Source organism: Cucurbita pepo, chromosome 18 (genome assembly GCF_057944985.1).
Source record: "Cucurbita pepo subsp. pepo isolate OVF chromosome 18, ASM5794498v1, whole genome shotgun sequence".
NCBI classification, from domain to species: Eukaryota; Viridiplantae; Streptophyta; class Magnoliopsida; order Cucurbitales; family Cucurbitaceae; genus Cucurbita; species Cucurbita pepo.
The window spans coordinates 8,396,263-8,416,023 of NC_141815.1; the positions used below are offsets into that span (position 1 = coordinate 8,396,263).

The 19,761-nt window shown below is 39.2% G+C and overlaps 4 protein-coding genes and 1 long non-coding RNA gene across 8 annotated transcripts; 3 read left to right on the forward strand and 2 right to left on the reverse strand.

Annotated features, from left to right (window-relative positions):
* Positions 1-422: 422 nt before the first annotated feature.
* LOC111780011 (protein TRIGALACTOSYLDIACYLGLYCEROL 3, chloroplastic) lies at positions 423-6,024 on the reverse strand. Of its 3 annotated transcripts, none has more exons than XM_023660252.2 (10): positions 5,477-6,024; positions 5,009-5,137; positions 4,187-4,282; positions 4,002-4,079; positions 3,203-3,264; positions 2,993-3,068; positions 2,672-2,779; positions 1,442-1,617; positions 1,255-1,339; positions 423-705 (listed from the first exon to the last, which is right to left on the reverse strand). In XM_023660252.2, the coding sequence occupies exons 1-10, from the start codon at positions 5,660-5,662 to the stop codon at positions 667-669; spliced, it is 1,035 nt and encodes a 344-aa protein (XP_023516020.2). In that variant the 5' UTR covers positions 5,663-6,024; the 3' UTR covers positions 423-666. The 3 variants fall into 3 exon arrangements, with proteins under 3 accessions (XP_023516020.2, XP_023516019.2, XP_023516021.2); XM_023660251.2 differs by having other exon boundaries at positions 5,465-6,024; XM_023660253.2 differs by lacking the exon at positions 5,009-5,137 and having other exon boundaries at positions 5,465-6,024.
* A 1,336-nt stretch (positions 6,025-7,360) lies between these two features.
* LOC111780012 (S-adenosyl-L-methionine-dependent methyltransferases superfamily protein) lies at positions 7,361-10,106 on the reverse strand. Of its 2 annotated transcripts, none has more exons than XM_023660255.2 (3): positions 9,596-10,106; positions 9,060-9,513; positions 7,361-8,396 (listed from the first exon to the last, which is right to left on the reverse strand). In XM_023660255.2, the coding sequence occupies exons 2-3, from the start codon at positions 9,404-9,406 to the stop codon at positions 7,742-7,744; spliced, it is 1,002 nt and encodes a 333-aa protein (XP_023516023.2). In that variant the 5' UTR covers positions 9,407-9,513; positions 9,596-10,106; the 3' UTR covers positions 7,361-7,741. The 2 variants fall into 2 exon arrangements, with proteins under 2 accessions (XP_023516023.2, XP_023516022.2); XM_023660254.2 differs by having other exon boundaries at positions 9,592-10,106.
* A 985-nt stretch (positions 10,107-11,091) lies between these two features.
* LOC111780013 (putative glucan endo-1,3-beta-glucosidase BG1) lies at positions 11,092-12,839 on the forward strand. The gene is made up of 2 exons (XM_023660256.2): positions 11,092-11,220; positions 11,817-12,839. Exons 1-2 carry the CDS (start codon positions 11,133-11,135, stop codon positions 12,764-12,766), a joined length of 1,038 nt encoding a protein of 345 aa, XP_023516024.2. The 5' UTR covers positions 11,092-11,132; the 3' UTR covers positions 12,767-12,839.
* Positions 12,840-16,368: 3,529 nt separating this feature from the next.
* On the forward strand, positions 16,369-18,079 carry LOC111780014 (glucan endo-1,3-beta-glucosidase, basic isoform-like). The gene is made up of 2 exons (XM_023660257.2): positions 16,369-16,452; positions 17,059-18,079. Exons 1-2 carry the CDS (start codon positions 16,383-16,385, stop codon positions 18,000-18,002), a joined length of 1,014 nt encoding a protein of 337 aa, XP_023516025.2. The 5' UTR covers positions 16,369-16,382; the 3' UTR covers positions 18,003-18,079.
* A 505-nt stretch (positions 18,080-18,584) lies between these two features.
* LOC147787337 (uncharacterized) lies at positions 18,585-19,643 on the forward strand. Its single transcript, XR_015413861.1, has 2 exons — positions 18,585-18,811; positions 18,991-19,643. It is a non-coding gene; the product is annotated as an uncharacterized LOC147787337 (long non-coding RNA).
* The last annotated feature ends 118 nt before the right edge of the window (positions 19,644-19,761 follow it).

The window sequence follows — 19,761 nt, forward strand, 5'->3', positions numbered from 1 at the left end:
TGAAAGGGAAAGTCCAAAGAGGATAATATCAGCTAGTGGTAGTTTTGGGCCGTGACAAATGGTATCAGAGCTAGACACCGGGCGATATGTCAGCGAGAAAGCTGAGTCTCGAAGATGGGTGAACATGAGGCGATGTGCCAACAAAGGCGTTGGGTACTGAAGGAGGAGGGTGTATTAGAGGGTTCTACATTGATTAGAGAAAGGAACAAGTGCCAACGAGGATGCTGGTGGATTGTGAGATTCCATATCGGTTGAGAAAGAGAGCGAAACATTCTTTATAAGGGTATGAAAACCTCTCTCTAGCATACGTGTTTTAACAATCTTGAGGGAAAGCTCGAAAGAGGAAGTCCAAAGAGGATGATATCAACTAGTGGTGGTCTAGGGCCGTTACAACTTACGAGATATTTGAACCTCTGACCCCATTCTTGGAAGTGTCAACTAAATTTTTGAACGTTTAATTTTATTGCTTAATATCGATTCATCCCTGCAAAACAATCTCTACATGATATCCCGTGATTTAAACTTGTAGCATTTGCTGCTACACAAACACTAGATGACAATTCTAAGAGGAGTATGCAGACATACATATATCTGTCTTCCCTGTAACTAAGCTCTGTTACCTCCTGAGAATTAGGAATGGTGAGTGCATGATCATTAGTGTATCTCCTAGTACTTAATCGGACCGTCCAAGCTTCCCGATGCAAACTGAAAACAAGAACATAGTGCGAATTAAAATAGACTCAAATATTCGTCTTTCTCAATATGGTCCTATTATCGCTATCACATCGATTGGAGAGGGGAACGGAGCATTCCTTTTAAGGGTGTGGAAACCTCTTCCTAGTAGACACGTTTTAATATCTGCTAGCAATGGGCTTGGACTGTTACAACTGGTATCAGAGCCAGACATCAGACAGCGTGAGCGAGGACGCTAAGCCCTCAAAGGAGGTGGATTGTAAGATCCCACATCAGCTGGAGAGAGGAACAAAGTATTCTTTACAAGGGTGTGGAAACCTTTCCCTAGTAGACGCGTTTTAAAACCGTAAGGCTAACAACGATACGTAACGGGCCAAAACGGACAATATCTCGTCTTCACTGGCACTTGTTCCTCTCTTCAATCGATGTGGGATCTCAAAATCCACCCCCCTTTGGGACTCAACATCCTTGTTGGCACACCGACCAATGTCTAGCTCTGATACCAACTGTAGCGGTGGATATGGGCTGTTACACATACAACGTGAAAGCATGAGTCATTACCTGCTGAACGATTGGATTAGTAGAAGTTGTAAATTCACGAGTCATTCCTTGCCAGACAACCTTTCCGTCATGTAAAAATATTAACCTACACAACATCAAATTGTGTTCTTTTAAGGATTCGCCAGCAAAATCATTTACATTTATAAGCAGAAGCAAGAGGTCGTAAAACAGGAGCTAAAACTGTAACCTGTCAACAGCTCTCCTAATGGTACTATGTTGGTGGGTGACAACAATATAGGACGCAATGTTCCCAGGCTTCCCACTAGCATCCTCACCCTTAATATGAACAGAACGTATAAGATCTTCAACAACAGTTGATGCAATTGGGTCAAGTCCAGCAGTTGGTTCATCATACAACACCACCTGATTACGTTTGATTGTAATCACAGTCAAGTTTGTTGCCATTTACTTCAAACAGAATAATATGATTACAACTTCACTATCTAAGTTTGAACCAACCATAGACATAATATAGGAACCACATTTGAAAATGCTTCGAGATTTATGAAACCGGTCGGATTAACAATAATTCTTCCTTCCTAGTTTGCATCTCCCGTTAAAAAGCCCAAGCCTATCGCTAGCAGATATCGTCCTCTTTGGGCTTTCCTGTCTAGACGTATGTTAGGGAGAGGTTTCCATACCCTTATAAAGAATGTTTTGTTTCCCTCTTCAACCGATGTGGGATCTCATAATCCCCCCTCTTTCGAGGTCTAACGTCCTCGCTGACACTCGTTCTTCTTCTCCAATCGATGTAGAATCTCACAATCCACCCCCTTCGAGGCCCATTGTGAGATCCCACATCGGTTGGAGAGGAGAACAAAGCATTCTTTATAAGGGAGTGAAATCTCTGCCTAGGAGACGCATTTTATAAGGGTGAGAAAACCTCATTGGCACTTGTTCTAGGGATCTCACAATCCACCCCCTTCGAGCCCATTGTGAGATCCCACATCGGTTGAAGAGGAGAACAAAACATTCTTTATAAGAGAGTGAAAGCTCTGCCTAGGAGACGCATTTTATAAGGGTGTGAAAAACCTCACCGGCACTCGTTCTTCTCTCCAATCAATATGGGATTTCACAATCCACCCCCCTCCCCCTCCAGAGCCCATTGTGAGATCCCACATCGGTTGGAGAGGGGAACAAAACATTCTTTACACGGGTGTGGAAACCTCTCCTTAGTAGACGCGTTTTAAAACCTCGAGGGACGGTCCCAAAGGAAAAGCCCAAAGAAGACAATATCTGTTACCAGTGGGCTTGAACTGTTACAAAATACATCAAGTCTAACGTCACCAGGAACTTAAAATGCCAGAAGATGTTCGTTTTCATCTTAACCCAAAGTTCGACCTAGCCCTATGACGAGTAACAGAGAAAACATTGAAATAAGCCAATAACTTAATAATCAAACCAATAAAGGAGATACCTCTGGCTCGACTTCTTTCCTCGTGTTATCAAATATTATAGACCTAGCTAAAGCAACTCGTTTCTTCATTCCACCTGATAATTCAGAAGGTAACCGATCCTCAACTCCCTAACAAAACGAAAGGTTAAAATATGAAATACCAGAAAATTTCGAAGCACTTCCTACAACGAAACATACTACATATTCGAGGATGTGTAAGCAAGAAACGTCAGCTCGTTCCATCGATAGATAGACGTAGTTATATCTTAGTAGGAAATTTAACACCAAGGGAACTTGGAAGCTATAAGTATGCATCATCTTATAAATAAATGACAGTCAAACCTTTAGCCCAACAGCAGCTAAGTTCTCAGTTACCAATGCTGAAATTTGTTCTTCAGACAAGCTTGAATTTTCATATCTAAGCAGTAAACAAGAACACAATTGAGACGAACCCTTCAGCACTGAAAAACTTAATCCAGGCTAAGCTCAAAACATATATGTAATGAAAATTGTGGCAAGACTTGTTTTTTTCCTAAGAAATAAGTTCCTTACAAAAGGAAGCCAACGTTTTGCCGAACAGTTAACGAGTCAAAGAGTGCCGCGCTCTGAAAAACCTACAGGTAGAGAAGAACGAACGAACATGTTAAGAATTGAATAAAATCAAATTACAATGGAACCCGAAAGCTTAAGTTGATGGGCTACAATAAATATATTTTAGTTCTTCACTTACATATTTAAATACGAAAGTTTACGTGTGTAACGACCCAGATCCACCGCTAGCAAATATTGTCCTCTTTGGGCTTTCCCTTTCGGGCTTCCCCTCAAGACTTTAAAACGCATCTGGCTTCCCCTCAAGACTTTAAAACGCATCTGCTAGGGGAAGGTTTCCACACCCTTATAAATGGTGGTTTGTTCTCCTCCCCAACCAATGTGGGACATCACAATCCACCCCTCTTCAGGGCCCAGCGTCCTCATTGGCACTCTTTCCTTCCTCCAATCGATGTGGGACCGCCCCCAAATCCACCCCCCCTTTGGGGCCCAGCGTCCTTACTGGCACACCGCCTTGTGTCTACCCCCCTTCGGGGAACAGCGAGAAGGCTGGCACATAGTCCGGTACCTGGCTCTGATACCATTTGTAACGGCCCAGATCCACTGCTAGCAGATATTGTCCTCATTGGGCTTTCCCTTTCGGACTTCCCCTCAAGGCTTTAAAACGCGTGTGCTAGGGGAAGGTTTCCACACACTTATAAATGGTGGTTTGTTCTCCTCCCCAACCAATGTGGGACATCACAACGTGTCTGCCTAACTCAAATATAGTTTAAATATATACTAAGTTAGAGAAAATTCTAACCAATCCAATTCGAATACCAGATAGCTCCTCGTCATCGATCAAACCAACTCGCTTTCTACCTCGAATGTATACCTCTCCCTGTTCACGGTACCAGAAATCGAATGAGGAGAGCTGTATAAACCTGGAAATCTGGAAAATGTATAGTCCAACATCAGGAAAATGTTCAAAGACAGTCATTAATGTACCTTGTCTGGAGAAAGAAGACCTGCAATGATCTTCAGTATTGTAGACTTCCCAGTACCAGAAGGCCCAATTACTCCCACAGCTTCTCCATGTCTAATCTATACACATAAAAATGGGAGAGGAAGTAAAGGTTTTTTAAAGAACAAAGATGAATAAATATAAAACAAAGAGATTAGCTGATAGAAGAGCTGTGAGAATCTTGACGTAGAGGTAAGGAGACTGAATGGAAAATTTCTCATTTGTAGCGATAATGGAAGATACAACATAGCCGAGCATAATCACCATAACCTCATGGAAGCGGGACACGAAGAGAATAAGCCTTTCGGTTTACTCCCGACCCTTGTTGTCTTCCTTAACGTCCTATCTATACACATACTTGTCTTGTTACGAGTGGGTCAGCACCTTTGAAAGAAACGGAGGACTTCCCTCCCCCTAGAAGGAATGTTTTGTTCTCCTCTCCAACCTATATGAGATCTTACAATCCACCCTCCTTGGAGGCCCAACGTCCTCACTAGCACACCGCTCAATGTCTGGCTCTTATACCATTTGTAACAGCCCATGCCTACCGCTAACAGATATTGTCCTCTTTAGGCTTTTCCTCTCGGGCTTCCCTTCAAGGTTTTTAAAACACGTCTTCTAGGGAGAGGTTTCTACACCCTTATAAGGAATGTGTTGTTCTCCTCTCCAACCGACGTGGGATCTCACATAAGCACAAAATGTAAATGGTAATGGAAGTGTACATAGAACACTTGCCCTTAGAAATCCCAAGAAATTGCATAAAACTGAAAAAGGAAATGAACTAAATAAGCAGAAATGTGAATCACCTTGAAGTTCACACCTCTCAATATATGCTTTTCTCCAAAGGATTTGTAGACATTTCTACACTCAATAAGAACATCAGACTCATCCTTGTTCTCATTTTCTGGGCTTATATGTTCTGATCTAAACGAGTCCTGATAATATAATCCTTGTTAAATATGAACCACAATACACAAATGAAGATACTCACTGAAAGCAAGTGCACAGTGAAAGTAAACAAAGCTAGAAAGTATATACGCCTTGTCGCTAATTATGGATGCTTAAATTGATAGCTAAAATGGCAATAAAATGAAGAAACATTATGAACAATCAGATATCTACGACCAAGACGATTAGGGGCACAGCAGAAGCAATCAAACAGGAAAATCATAGAGTTTACAGACATACGAACAATTCTCAAATGCACAGGACGCAGCAAATAGAAGAACACAGAGAAATAAATCAAGAAGTGAAAGATGTACAATGGAATTTACGGCGGCAGGTGACCCATTATTCTTTAAGTACGTCGGAGGCGCAATGCAATTACGAACAACCCTTCTCCGAACCTTTTTCTTTGAACAAAACGAATTGTGCGCATCAAGAACAGTTACTTTACGCGATCGAGAGGAACAATCGGGTACTGTTAATGGGAAGAACACCGAACCCGATAAAGAAACCATGTTATCGGGATTGACCAGTTAAAGGGTCGATGAATTTGGAGATTTTGAAGCTGACCCACGATTCAACTAATCCAAAATCGACCTCCTACTGACTTATTAAAAGAAACCCATATAGGATTATGAGAACCCCCTCCTGAAAACTCGATTTAATCTTGCAACTCAAGCAAAGGATGGTATAACGAATTGTGCTTTAGAATGAACTCGAAATGCGGCAGTGATTGCCCAGAAGAAGATCTGGGAAGATGAAGAAAAGAGATGGGAATGTGAAGAAACTTTGAAGATTGAAAGGAACCCACGGAGTTATTGGCCTTCGTAGACTTGCCGCGGTGACGTGATGAACTGGGTTTGCGATGAGACGTGGGCTTGTGCGTCCTTTCAGTTCTTTTTTGGCAGTTTTTCTTCATGGGTTCGTCTTATTTGTAATGAGCTTAGCAAGCTGATAGCAATGTAGGTAAGTTTGATCATATTGCTTCCTATCCAAGCCTTGGTGGATTCTTGGTCCCTGCCCACGGATGCTTCACCTTAAAGAAGGCTGCTATCTCTTAACCCCAAGCTCATGCCTATGAAGACTTTATCAAGGTTTCTAGGATTTCTGGCAGTTCATTTAATTGGAGTGTACAAATATGTTCAATCAAAGGTGCAAGAGGAAAGCATATCATTAGATGGTTTAATAGAGTTCACTCACAATCAATCATATATAAGTAAATGATGAGGCTTTATTTGCACGGTACAACTTTATTCCCTCTGTATAATACTTCGAGTCTATGACTAGTAGACTCCTCTTTGGGCTTTCTCTTTCGACTTCCGCTCAAGGTTTTTAAAACGCTTTGGCTAAAAAGAAATTTCTCACCAACCAAGGTGGGCTTTCACAATCCCCTTTCAGGGCCCAGCCTTCTTGCATACACTCGTTCTCTTCTCTAATCGATGTGGGACCCCCTAATCCACCTTCCCTAACGTCATTTCTGACACACTGTCTTGTGTCCACCCCCCTTTAGGGTTCTACCTCCTCACTGACATATCGCTCGGTGTCTGACTTTGATACCATTTGTAACCGCATAAGCCCACTGTTTTCAGATATTGTCCTCTTTGAGCTTTTCCTTTCAAGATTCCCCTCAAGATTTTTAAAACGCAGCTAAGGAGAGGTTTCACACTATTATAAAATACGTTTCATTTTTTCTCTCCAACCGTTGTAAGATCTCACTGATCATGTCTCAAAGTTAATCTTTATTATAGAGGCAATGAAAAGTATAAAAACTCATAATCTAACGTTCACTAAAACTGTTGCAATTAAGACAAATAGATGAAGCTCCAACACATGATGGAAGGGGAGCTTGATTACTTTTTCAATTCATTCGGTTTTATTGAAGTAATTGACTATTACTTGTTGAAACTAATCATTTAGATTTGCATATAAGTTATAACACAATATCGAAAGATCTGGATAGAAATATAGGAAAAGATTTTAGATAGAACATTGTTAATCAACCCGAGCTTAAAAATTTAGAGACCTATTAAACATCTAGACACAAAAGTAAGAGTACAAGAACTCATTAGTCGTTGTTTAATGTTCAAGGACCTAATAAACACAATCCTAACCGTTCAAGAACTAAACACCGTGTATAATCTGAGTAGGCAATTCGTGTATGAAATGGTTTGGAAGATGAAAATAATGAATTGGACATGATTAAAGCTTGTAGATCAAAAAAAGAAGCTCCAAGCTATTGAATAGAGATTACAAAGAGTACATACAACAAAAAGGCACACAGGAGAAGAGAGAAGGCACCCTTTCCTTTTTCAAGCTAATCACCATACAAAGGAAAAGCCATTTTCTTCTTTCTAGTGACCAATGAAATGATATGTGTTGCCACTCAAACATGCTCAAGGGTTGGCCAATTTCTCCTGGATTCTCCATAAAACCAGTCAAGGAGCTGAAAGTGTCAATGGCATTCTCATCCACCAAGACTAGCAAGCAATACGAACGATATGAACGGTTGATAGCTTAGCTTCCTATATTCATCTTTCACATATTGGGAACTTGGTCCGGACAATACAAAGAGAATGCTAGTACTACTACTACTACTAAGGCTTCGATCGTCTGAACTCGAACCAGATCTCATAGTGATTGAAAAGCAAGCTATCGTGTGTGCGCTTTCCTAGATACTCAAGTCCTAAGTTCATTAGACGCTTTGTACATTCCTCCCCGCCCAACCGTGAACAGAACTTTATGTTATGGGACACAAAGATTCGTCCATCGTATGGCTTTAATTTGTTAGCAAGCCTCTCTAGTCCAACCCAGACAAGCTTATCAGGCATATGAAGGAACACAGCACTAGCATATATCAAATCATAAAGAACTTCAGGGCCAAACTTATTGAAGTCCATGTCCTCCCCTTTCACAATTAATGGGCGCTTGCTTAAGAGACCTTGAGATGGAAGCTCATACCTAAAGGCAGCCATCATGGAGAGCTCGTCCCTCTCAAGACAATGGTAATGTCCACGCTTAAGGTATCGTATGAAATGCAAGCCAACTCGTAGAGTGCCACACCCAATCTCCAAAACGTGTGCATCCGGCGTTATATGAGAGAACTCAGCTAGGTACTCAAACACATCTCGCCCGCCTGCCCAAGGTTCACCATAGTTACTATGGTGTTCTTCTACCAGGAGCTCACCAGGGCATGGCAGTGCTGTTCGGTTCTGTTCGTTGGATCCCTCATAATGTGATATACCCTTGAACCTATCACGAGTTTTACGAATTACATCAATAATGGATAAAGTATTCATATTACACATACAAAGAGGAACAATATTACTTGAATAATGAACACACAGCGACGCAAATGTACCAAAGTTTCAATAGATCAATGAATAAGTAAACTGGTCGACATAAATCATAAGAAATTATTCAAGGATTATAGACATTCTAGGCAGAACATTCAAGCATGTTTGAATTACTATCATAAAAATTGTTCAGATTTTCCATTCATATTCCATAAGGGTATGAACAATGAACAAGTAAAAACAAAGATACCAAAGTTATAATAGATCAAAGAAGAAATAATTTGACCAATAAATCCATAAACATCAATCAACAAAGCTTTGAAGGATTTCTATGCAGCGCATACAAGAAAGTTGATATATTATCATGAAAACTATCCATTTTTTGTTCATATTTCAAAATGATGTGAAGTAAAATTCTAGCTCTTATCGATTCGATAACAATCTTAGGATGGCCCAAGAACAATTCTTATCAAGAATCGAGGCTCAATTCTAGATATTCAACACAAATGACAATAAACAACCACAAATTAGTGCACAGTGCAAGACTAAGTTTGTTTTTCAATTCATCTAATCTCGTTTGACTAAGAAGAGAGGAAGAGCCATTAGTTATATTACTCACTGTCTGAGATCTTCAAGCTGTTGAGCCCTAGTGCGAGGGTTGATGCCTTTTCGGAGCACATTATCATGCATCTGCAACCCATTAGCTTTGATCTGATCCTTCACCCAGTCAACATCCTCTTTGTTTGTCAGAACCCCATCACCAAGCTGGGCTCCATCTCCGGCACCGGCGCCGGCGCCGGCAGCAATACTGGAGACAACAATGTGGGGAGAAACAGGGCATGGACAAGAGGAGAAATTGGATATGAAGAAGAAGCAAAAGAGAATCACAGCAAAGGCACTGAGTAAGAGCACCGGAAATGTCACGACAATCCCTTTCGGAGACGATGATGAGGACCACAGCGCCATTAACAAAACTCAATTGAAAGAAAAGATGTGTGGTTTCAGGCTAATGAGAAATTGCCGACGAGTTCTTACCCAAAATCGGCCTTAAACTTAATTCCAATCGTCCGAACCTAAATGCCAAGAGATCCATAATTAGAAACAGATTTCGAACACTTAATCGAATTCAAAAAGTTTAGATTAACTGATACCTACTAATCCTCGCCACAAAAAACTTGGATCTCGGCTCAAACTCACAGATCCACAGGCAATGGTTGTTCAGATTCAAGGTCCATCAGGTTGTGAGTCACAAATCCAAACACACAACTAGATTGAGTTTACAGATCTGGATTGCAGGAGCGTTTGCAAAACCGCCACACCGCAGCTGAAAGAGTCGTCGCCGGTGGTCGAGCGTCAGGGTACTCGTCGTTGCAACAGAAAGCAAGCCGCACCGTCAATGCTCGTGGTTCGCCGGAGAAGGTGGCTCAAGCCGGTCGGCACGTGGGTTTTGAGCGGTGCAGGACGCGACGTGGGCGTTCGCAGGGTGGATTTGCACAGAAGCCTGAGGCGGCAGCGAGAGGGTAACGTTCCCGGAGAAGCCGGTGGGTGGCCGGAGACGCTGCAGAGAGGGGTGGCTGAAGCTCCAGGAGCTAACAATTCGTGAGGTTACGGTTTCTTTAACCTCTCCGCTTTCTTCTTTCCTCTGTAATTTTTCCTACAAAATAGGGTCTGAAAAATCATAGTAAAAGTTTGAGATTTGATGGATTGGCCCAACAAATTCCATATATGCAAATCTAACCCAAAAATAATTATGAATGTAGCCCAATTTAAAATTATTTACAATTCCACCACAATTTTAGAAACGTTCACTCGACCCGCGACGCTCGTGTGGGTTAGGCTTTTAAGTAAGGACATAACATGTTTAAAAGGGCTTATCTGGGTTCGTGAGAATAGACTTCAATCTTAAAACTAACTAGAAAAAGTCGAATAAGTAACATAGTCATGTTGCATGGGACGTTGAGAATGTCGGGGCCATTAGATGCAGAATCTATATTCCATATCTCGAGCAACGACATCGAGCAAATAATTATTGGATCGAGACACGATTGTTTGTTTTTTAGAACCGAGTCAAGAAAAACAATAGGGTTAGTGATGGAACGACGATAAGAAATATCATCTGTCCAATCACGATCGAACCTATTAAGTGGGTATTGAATTTATGACTAATATTTAATGGGTTATTACTCTATTTCGAAGTCTTTCTAATGAGGGAAGTCTCAGAACCAAAATACAAACCAATATTTTATATTAAACATTTACGAGCCGTAACACGTATTAATTTAAAATACATATTCACCTGCTCAATTTTAAAGTCGTTGAGATCACTGAATTAAACGCTGTTTTTGCATGTTCAAGTCATTAAAAGCAGAGTGATTTCAATGATTTCAAAATCACTCTCAAACCATGCTCGAATTCAAATCAGACTTATCGAGAAATGTTTTCGATCAATCTATCGATACGAATTTAGGGTTCTTCCCTCTCTCTCTCTCTCGGCGTTCCTCTTTTTCTCTCTCTAGACCATTCAAAGTCTTGAAGAATTGGAAATTATGAACAAAAATAGACTTTGGAAGCTATGAACCAAAAGTTAAGGCAAAAATTTCACTATAAAATGAGGTAACCTAAGAGTATATGAGCATAAGAAAGGCATATTTTTCTTGTATTCCTATAGTTTTCTTTGTGTTTTGCTCTATCCATGGCTATCTTCTTCTCCAATGCTAATGGCCTCTCTACTTTCTTCTTATCTCTTCTTTGGCTACTATTTGCAAGCATGCGTCTAACAAGTTAGTATCTCTCCCGTTCTTTCGTAAATGTTTGAACTTTATCGATTACGTGCATACCCATCTGACAATCGAGTAGGGTTTGAACTTTAAAACGTTGTTTGATTTGATTTTAAGCTTCAGATCAATAGGTATATGAAACAGTGTAAAACGTTTAATTGTGGCATTGTTGCAGTTTCCTTGGCTCTCTCTCTCTCTCTCTCTCTCTCGTAAATGTTTGAACTTTATCCATTACGTGCATACCCATGTGACAATTGAGTCATTTTTGAACTTTGAAACGTTATATTCGATTTGATTTTAAACTTCAGATCAATAGGTATATGAAACAGTGTAAGACGTTTAACTGTGACATTGTTGTAGTTTCCTTGGCTCTCTCTCTCTCTCTCGTAAATGTTTGAACTTTATCCATTACGTGCATACCCATGTGACAATTGAGTCATGTTTGAACTTTAAAACGTTATTCGATTTAATTTTAAACTTCAGATCAATAGGTATGTAGAATAGTGTAAAACGTTTAACTGTGGGATTGTAGCAGTTTCATTGAATAATTGATATCTTATCTATCTGCTGAGCTAACCCTTTTACTCAATTTCATGTAGGTGCTCAAATCGGTGTGTGTTATGGACAACTCGGGAACGACCTACCATCTCCTGTGGAAGTTATCGAGCTTTACAAACAAAACAACATCCAAAGAATGCGACTTTACGCTCCAAACCATCCTACTTTCGACGCTCTACGAGGCTCCAACATCGAGCTCATGCTTGGAATTCCGAACAACGAGCTCGAAGATCTAGCCAACTTCCAAGAAAAAGCTGATTCATGGGTTCAAGACAACCTCGTAAGCTTTGGCGACGTAAAATTCAAGTACATTGTGGTTGGAAACGAAATAAAAACATACGACCAAGCAGCTAGTTTCCTCGTACCAGCCATGCAAAACATCCAAAATGCCATTTCAGCTGTGGGTTTAGGAGGCCAAATCAAGGTATCAACCGCATTCGACACTGGAATTCTTGCAGAATCCTACCCTCCTTCAAAGGGTTCCTTCAAAACCGACTATCTTCCGATACTCAACCCGACCATTCGCTTCCTTCTCGACAATAACGCCCCGTTGCTCGTAAACGTGTACCCGTACTTCAGTTACGTTGCAAACACGGTCGATATTTCTATGGATTATGCACTTTTTAGAGGAACATCTCCATCGGTTGTAGATGGCCAATTTGTTTACCATAATTTGTTTGATGCCATTTTGGATGCTGTTTATTCTGCTTTGGAGACGTCGGGCGGCGACGGGGTGGAAATTGTTGTATCGGAGACCGGTTGGCCGACGGAGGGCGGCGAGGCGGCGACGGTGGAGAATGCGAACACGTACAACAACAATTTGATTCAACATGTGAAAGAAGGGACACCCAAGAGAAGTGGAAAGCCTGTGGAAACCTATGTGTTTGCTATGTTTGATGAGAATGAGAAGACAACGCCACCGGAGGTTGAGAAACATTGGGGTTTGTTCTCTCCAAGCAAGCTACCCAAGTACGAGGTTAACTTCAACTAAATTCATACAGATCTATGCCATATCTTTGTCGGAATCTTTTTATTTAATAATTCAAATATTAAAATCTTCGGGTTATGTATCGTTATTCAATTTTAGAATAAATTTGTCATGACCCAATTTTTTAATTTGTCCGTTTGAAGCATAGATCATGATCGTGGCTGACTTGACGGTGTAAAAGTGAGAAGTAATCACAACATAACAATTAAGACATTCTAACCCTGGTTCACGTGTTCAAGCCAAGATAAGGAATGAAAAGTAATATCGAAAGTTATAATGGTTCACTCCAGACTCGAGATTATGTTCAAATTTTTGCACGTTCTATTATGATAAAGATTACAAATGGGTCTTGAATTCATATTACAAATCGACCATCAAATATCACAACCTGTTAGCTTGAGATAAATAACGAACGAAAACATTCTAACTCTATGCGTGAAACGCAAGATATTCACTCCCAAATCTCTTACCGGACTGGCACAAATCACATATACAAAAAAAACCAACTCTTGGTAATACAAATATATATGTATTGCCTAACGAGACCTAGCCCAAAGATAGACCCCAAAGAAACATTTCCATGCTCACGTATCTTTGGGTTGCTCGGTGTTCAACGTCTCAATGCTAACGACCCAAATCTATCGCTAGTAGATATTGTTCTCTTTGAGTTTTCCCTTTCGGGCTTCCCCTTAAGGCTTTAAAATGCGTCTGCTAGGGAAAAGTTTCCAAACCCTTATAAACGGTGGTTTGTTCTCCTCCCCAACCAATGTGGGACATCACAATCCACCCCCCTTCCGGGCCCAACGTCCCTGCTGGCACTCTTTCCTTCCTCCAATTGATGTGGGACCGCTCCCAAATCCACTTCCCTTTGGGGCCCAGCGTCCTTACTGACACACCGCCTCATGTCTACCCCCATTCGGGGAATAGCAAGAAGGCTGACACATCGTCCGGTGTCTGGCTCTGAAATCATTTGTAACGACCCAGATCCACCGCTAGCAGATATTGTTCTCTTTGGGCTTTCCCTTTTGGGCTTCCCCTCAAAGCTTTAAAACGCGTCTGCTAGAGGAAGGTTTCCTCACCCTTATAAAGAGCGTTTTGTTCTCCTTCCCAACTAATGTGGAACATCACACTATCCTTCGAATTTTAAGGGCGTCTTGATGCTATTCTAGTGTCTCGAGTGCTATGCTTTTGGATCCTCTGAGTTTTGCAACAGTTTTAACTACACAAAATGTAAATCTCCATGCCAAGAATTCAGAATCCGGATTCGGTACCTGTTGGCCCCGACATTCCCTTACAACATGGCCACGTATTCCTCATTTCTTAAGAGTAAAAGCTATCCCCACAGATCAACACGAGTCTTTCTAGCATGTTTTATTCACACTCACATGCATCCAAAAAAAATTCCTAAGAAGTCACTCCGTACAAAATTCCAAGTAAAACACACTAGATCATGGAGATCTTGTACTTGAGCTACCGAAAAGAAAGGTACACATTATTAGTATAGTTAGTGACTTTCCATTAATTTTTTTTTTTAAGAAACTTTTAAAACTTTTAATAGTATTTTTTAAACAGAATTGGAGATTGTTTTTATTAATTTAATTTTTTTCTGTTATTGTTTTCAAATAATCTGATTTATTTGACTTTTATTTATTTATTATTATTTTATTACTATTCTAATTGAAGGTTGGAGCGCCATAAATGGCGTCTAATTTTATTTTAAAAATAAATTTCTTAATTTTATTTTTACACGTTGCCTTTTTTTTTTCCTTCTTCAAATATTATATAATTAAAATAATTATTTAATCACGACTTATATTTTTAATATTTTAATTACGATTACGTGTCAACTCGGGTGTGTTTGTCTTATTTGCGTAACTCGCGCTTGTGAGTGAGTCAAGCCGCCGAGCCAAGCCGCCGTGTCAAATCATTCATTCTTTTAAATAAATAGATTTTATTTATTAGCTACCAAATGCAATCCCTATTTTTTAATTCAAGAAACAAATTAAAAATTAATAAATTTAAATAATAAAATAAATAAATAAATAAAGCTAATAGAAGAAAAATTATAAGAAAAAAGAAAATCTATATGCTTTAAACTATTAGAGACGTATTCGAGATTTGACATGTTCGGAAGAAACATGACTAGAAAACAGATAGAACGTTGGCCAAAGTTTCACCCGAGGACCCAAATAGGCTCAGACCCACATGCTCGATTTTAGCTATAGTTCTTATCTAAACAGGGCATGCCAAATGCATGTCTCGACACGAGAGATTTGAGGGTTAGCTTAATCTAGTCCAAAACCTAGATTCATATGTCTTGAGTCAACTCGTCCAAAGGTTTGAAAAGTAATGGCTTGAAAATCAGCGTTGAAATTTCAAAGGTTTAACTCCGTTTAAATTCTATAATAATTTTCATTCAAAATTATTTATTTATTTTTTTTTTTAAAATTAAGTTTATTTCTTCCTATATATACATATATATATATATATATATATATATATATATATATATATATATATAAATTGAATAAGAAAAAGGGCAAATAAATACAATATTAATGGTGGCTGTTGACTAAAAATAGTTTTCCAATCTTATCTATAAAAAAAATCATATATTAATTTATCAAAATAAATGTATAAGTTGAATTTTCATAACAAAATCTCGTTATATCTCTTTCTAGACGTTTAGATTCATTAAAAAAAAAAATGAAAATAAATAAATAAATAAATTATAAATTTAGGAGAGCTAGACGTAGCGGTGGGACTACCGACCTAAAGATATTAAAAGCTTATGAATTTACATCCACATATTATACGGTCGTTTAAATAGTTACAATTGTCACAGAAAAAAAATTATAAATTCTATGTATCAACCAATTTAACCATAGATCAGCTTGTTGAAAAGTATGATGTTCGAGAAATCTCGAACGTAATTAAGACAATCTTGATATATCCAAATGAAAATATTTATAAAAAAAACATGATTTACTTAATTAATTAATTATTTTCATTGAAAAATATTAGAGGCTAAATAAATACTTAAAAGTTTCAAAAATACATTTGAATTTTTAAGAAATTTCGTTTATACCCTAAAATTGTAACACCCGAGTAAATGAGAGATACATAAATGAATCGAGGCCATATCTGAACGAGAGAGGTCCTAAGGATAAGATAACTAAGAAAAGGTTAAAGGAAATTGAAAGTTACTATCTATACTAATAAGGTGTATTTTCCTTTTCGATAGCTTAATCATAGGAACTCCATAGTTAAGCGTGTTTTGCTTTGAGAACATATCATGATGTTAGAAGGACTCGTGTTGGTCTGTAGGGGTAGTATCTTCACGCTTAAGAAGCTACGAGTAGTAAGCTGACTATGTCACAGGGAATGTCGAGACCATAAGATATCAAATCTGAATTTCATACCCATGAACCGATTGTCGATTCCTGATATGATTTCAATTTGAATCATTAAGGGAGGTGGGCAAGTAGCCATTTAAGATTAGAATCATTAGTTTTATTGACTATTCCAAGTCTCCCATGAATGGAAGTCTTTAGTTTTGGGTATAAAAAGGGAAGCTTATAACCAAATATTAATATCAACAATACAATACTCATCTCCAATGGCCAACTCCTATTCCATCATTTCCTTATGCATTCTTGGCCTCCTTATGTCAAGCCTTCATCTAACAAGTATCTCTCTCTCTCTCTCTCGTCATAATTTTTCGTCATTATTAAGTTTCGGTAACATCCCGAGCCTACCGCTAGCAAATATTATTTTACTTTCAGGCTTCTCTCAAGGTTTTAAAACGCGTTCGTTAGGGAGAGGTTTGCATATCGTTACAAAAAAAAATGTTTCGACCCATGTACAATCTCACAATTCACTCCCTTGGGGCTCTCGTTTGACACCATTTGTAACCGACCAAGCCCATAACAAATATTATTCTCTTTGGGTTTTCCCTTCTAGGCGAAAAACGAGTCTGTTAGGAGGAGGAGGTTTCCACACTTTTATAAGGAATGATTCGTTCTCCTCTTCAATCGATGTGGGATTTCATAGTTTGGGTTGGAAAAAAAAAAAAAAAAAAAATTCTCTCGATTTATTTCTGGTGATGGGTATGAGGAAGGAATTCCTCGCTCTAGCCCTTACGTAAAATATACTTGTCTTAGCGTAATTCCAAATCTGATATCAAGATTTGTCTTAATGTTTTTGCTATTCATATTATCATAGTACTGTAAATTTTCTTCGTGATACTCGTGAGAGTTACGAGTGACCTCCTAACTATGTCGGGTTTGTTTTAGGTGCTCAAATTGGAGTTTGCTATGGACAAATGGGAAACAACCTACCAGCTTCAAGAGAAGTGGTGGCTCTCTACAACCAAAACAACATTAGAAGAATGAGGCTGTATGGTCCCAATAGAGATTCCCTCAACGCGCTTTCAGGATCCAACATTGAGCTCATTCTCGACGTCCCGAACCCCGACCTACAAAGAATTGCTTCAAGCCAAGCGGAAGCCAATACATGGGTTCAAAACAACATAAGAAGCTTACCCAATGTTAGATTCAAGTACATCGCTGTTGGCAATGAAGTCCAATCCTCTAGCTCTAACGCTCAGTTTGTTGTCCCGGCCATGCGCAACATCCAAGCTGCGCTTGCCAATGTTGGCTTGAGTAGTCGGATCAAAGTTTCCACCTCCATTGACACGGGTGTCCTCGGCACATCATTCCCTCCTTCCAATGGCGCATTCAAAAGCGAAGCCATGCCACTACTCAACCCCATCATTCGTTTCCTAAATGAAAACGGCTCTCCGTTGCTTGTCAACTTGTACCCTTACTTCAGCTACATTGGCAACATGAGGGACATCCGTTTGGACTATGCCCTCTTCACGGCGCCCTCGACAGTCGTCACCGACGGCCAGTTTCGTTACCAGAACTTGTTCGATGCAATTCTCGACGCAACTTATGCAGCATTGGAGAAGGCCGGGGGAAGAAATGTGGAGATTGTGGTGTCGGAGAGCGGGTGGCCGACAGCCGGGGGAACAGCGACGTCGATTGATAATGCAAGGACTTACATTAACAATTTGATTCAACACGTTAAGAGAGGGACTCCGAGGCGCCCTGGAAAACCGATTGAGACATATATTTTCGCCATGTTCGATGAAAACCAAAAGAATCCCGAGTTTGAGAAGCATTTTGGGCTCTTCCGTCCAAACAAACAGATCAAATATCCAATCAACTTCAATTGAGAGATGGAAGCAAGCAATAATATTGCTATACAAAGAAATAAAAGCTTTTGAATAATCTCATGGAGAACCTTTTATTAGTGCACTCGTTATAATTAGTTCTGAGGTATGAATCTTAAATATCGAGCATTCACAAGTCACAACAGATCAAAACATGAACTAACTTCATTCATATGTGTATATAAAATACTGGCAGATTGTTTGAATTGAATTGGATTTATCAACTTGAGCATAGTTTAAATGATTAAGATATATATTTTTGATCGAGAGATCACAAGTTCAAATCATTCCCATAAAAAAAAATTCAATTAGATCGAATGAAAATTCATAACCTAAACTTAATTCAAATCAAATATAGTATGGTGGATGGTAGAGATGTATGTTTTATCTGCAGGGTAGGGACCCGCCTCGAACAAGGAGGGGATTCTCCGTTTAGACGGAGAATGAGGGAGAAAGTGAGGAAAAAAGAATTTTACGGAGATGAAGAACGAAGTAGGTTGTGGAGATGGGGAGGGGAAGGCTTCCCCGTCCCTACCCGTGGACATCTCTAATAGCCTTCCCCGTCCCCACCCGTTGACAGCTCTAATGGTTAGTAATGCAAGTCTTTGAACCAAAAGACAAGGCAATTTTTAACTTATAAAAGGAAAGATAGAGACATTATTGTCCTAAGCCTTTATTTTCCTTTGGTTTTTGTTATCAACAATTTGCTCTATGATCTATGGCCAACTTCTATTATTCAAAACCCAAACTCCATTCATCCACCACCTTTTTATTTCTTCTTTGCCTTCTACTTGCAGGCCTACAACTCTCAAGTAAGTCTTTCTCTCTCTCTCTCTCTCTCTCTCTCTCTCTCTCTCGAGATTTGATCTCTTAAAATTATCGAGTTTGATACATAGAATCGAAAAATACATCTAAATTTTAAGTTTTGGTTAAACAATTCTTGAATATCGAATGGTTAGAGTTATAACGAGACTTACCGAATTTGATTCAGGTGCTAATCAGACATTCCCAACAGAAATGAACCATAGTTATAGTCAAAGCAACATCCAAAGAATTCGACTTGACAATCCGACCCTTGGCTTTCTCGTGGAAAAGAACTTGTCATTGCTACTCAATTTGTACCCTTACTTGAGTTATATCAACACCCATAACATGCCTCTCAATTATGCACTTTTACAAGGACGTCGGCTATTGTTCATGGCAAATTTGTTTACCAAAATATGTTCCACGACTTTTTGGATGCTGTTTATTCTGTGTTGGACAAGTCCAATGGCAAAGAGGACTTTGTATCGGATAGTCGTTAGTTGACCGACGTTGCGGTAGACCTGTTTCAGGCAAATTTTCAAGAAGTTACTCGACGTAGAACTATTCCAAGCAAAACACGCTTAACTATGAAGTTTTTGTATCGGATAGTCGTTGGCTGACTGACATTGCGGTAGAACTGTTTCAAGCAAATTTTTAAAAAGTTACTCAACTATTCCAAGCAAAACACGCTTCATTATGAAGTTTTTATGATTGAGCTACCAAAAAGAAGGTACATCTTATCTTATTAATGCATGTAATAACTTTCAATTCTTGCAAGTCTTTTTTAGTCATTCTATCCTCAAGATCTTTATCATTTGAAAATAGTATCGATTTACTCATGTATTCCGAGTGTCACAACTTGGTATTTGGACAATAGTTTGCAACAATCACATGATGAAAATACAATTTACTTTGTTAAGCTTGATCATAGTTTAAGCTCTCAAGTAAAGTTCACGTA

Coding starts and splice junctions, on each gene's coding strand:
- LOC111780011 (XM_023660251.2), bottom strand. CDS start 5,662: ATGGTTTCTTTATCGGGTTCGGTGTTCTTCCCATTAACAGTACCCGAT. Junction 3,069..3,202: donor CAAAACGTTGGCTTCCTTTT/GTAAGGAACTTA, acceptor TTTACTGCTTAG/ATATGAAAATTCAAGCTTGT. Junction 1,340..1,441: donor ATTAGGAGAGCTGTTGACAG/GTTACAGTTTTA, acceptor GATGTTGTGTAG/GTTAATATTTTTACATGACG.
- LOC111780012 (XM_023660255.2), bottom strand. CDS start 9,406: ATGGCGCTGTGGTCCTCATCATCGTCTCCGAAAGGGATTGTCGTGACA. Junction 8,397..9,059: donor CAGCTTGAAGATCTCAGACA/GTGAGTAATATA, acceptor AACTCGTGATAG/GTTCAAGGGTATATCACATT.
- LOC111780013 (XM_023660256.2), top strand. CDS start 11,133: ATGGCTATCTTCTTCTCCAATGCTAATGGCCTCTCTACTTTCTTCTTA. Junction 11,221..11,816: donor TGCAAGCATGCGTCTAACAA/GTTAGTATCTCT, acceptor AATTTCATGTAG/GTGCTCAAATCGGTGTGTGT.
- LOC111780014 (XM_023660257.2), top strand. CDS start 16,383: ATGGCCAACTCCTATTCCATCATTTCCTTATGCATTCTTGGCCTCCTT. Junction 16,453..17,058: donor GTCAAGCCTTCATCTAACAA/GTATCTCTCTCT, acceptor GGTTTGTTTTAG/GTGCTCAAATTGGAGTTTGC.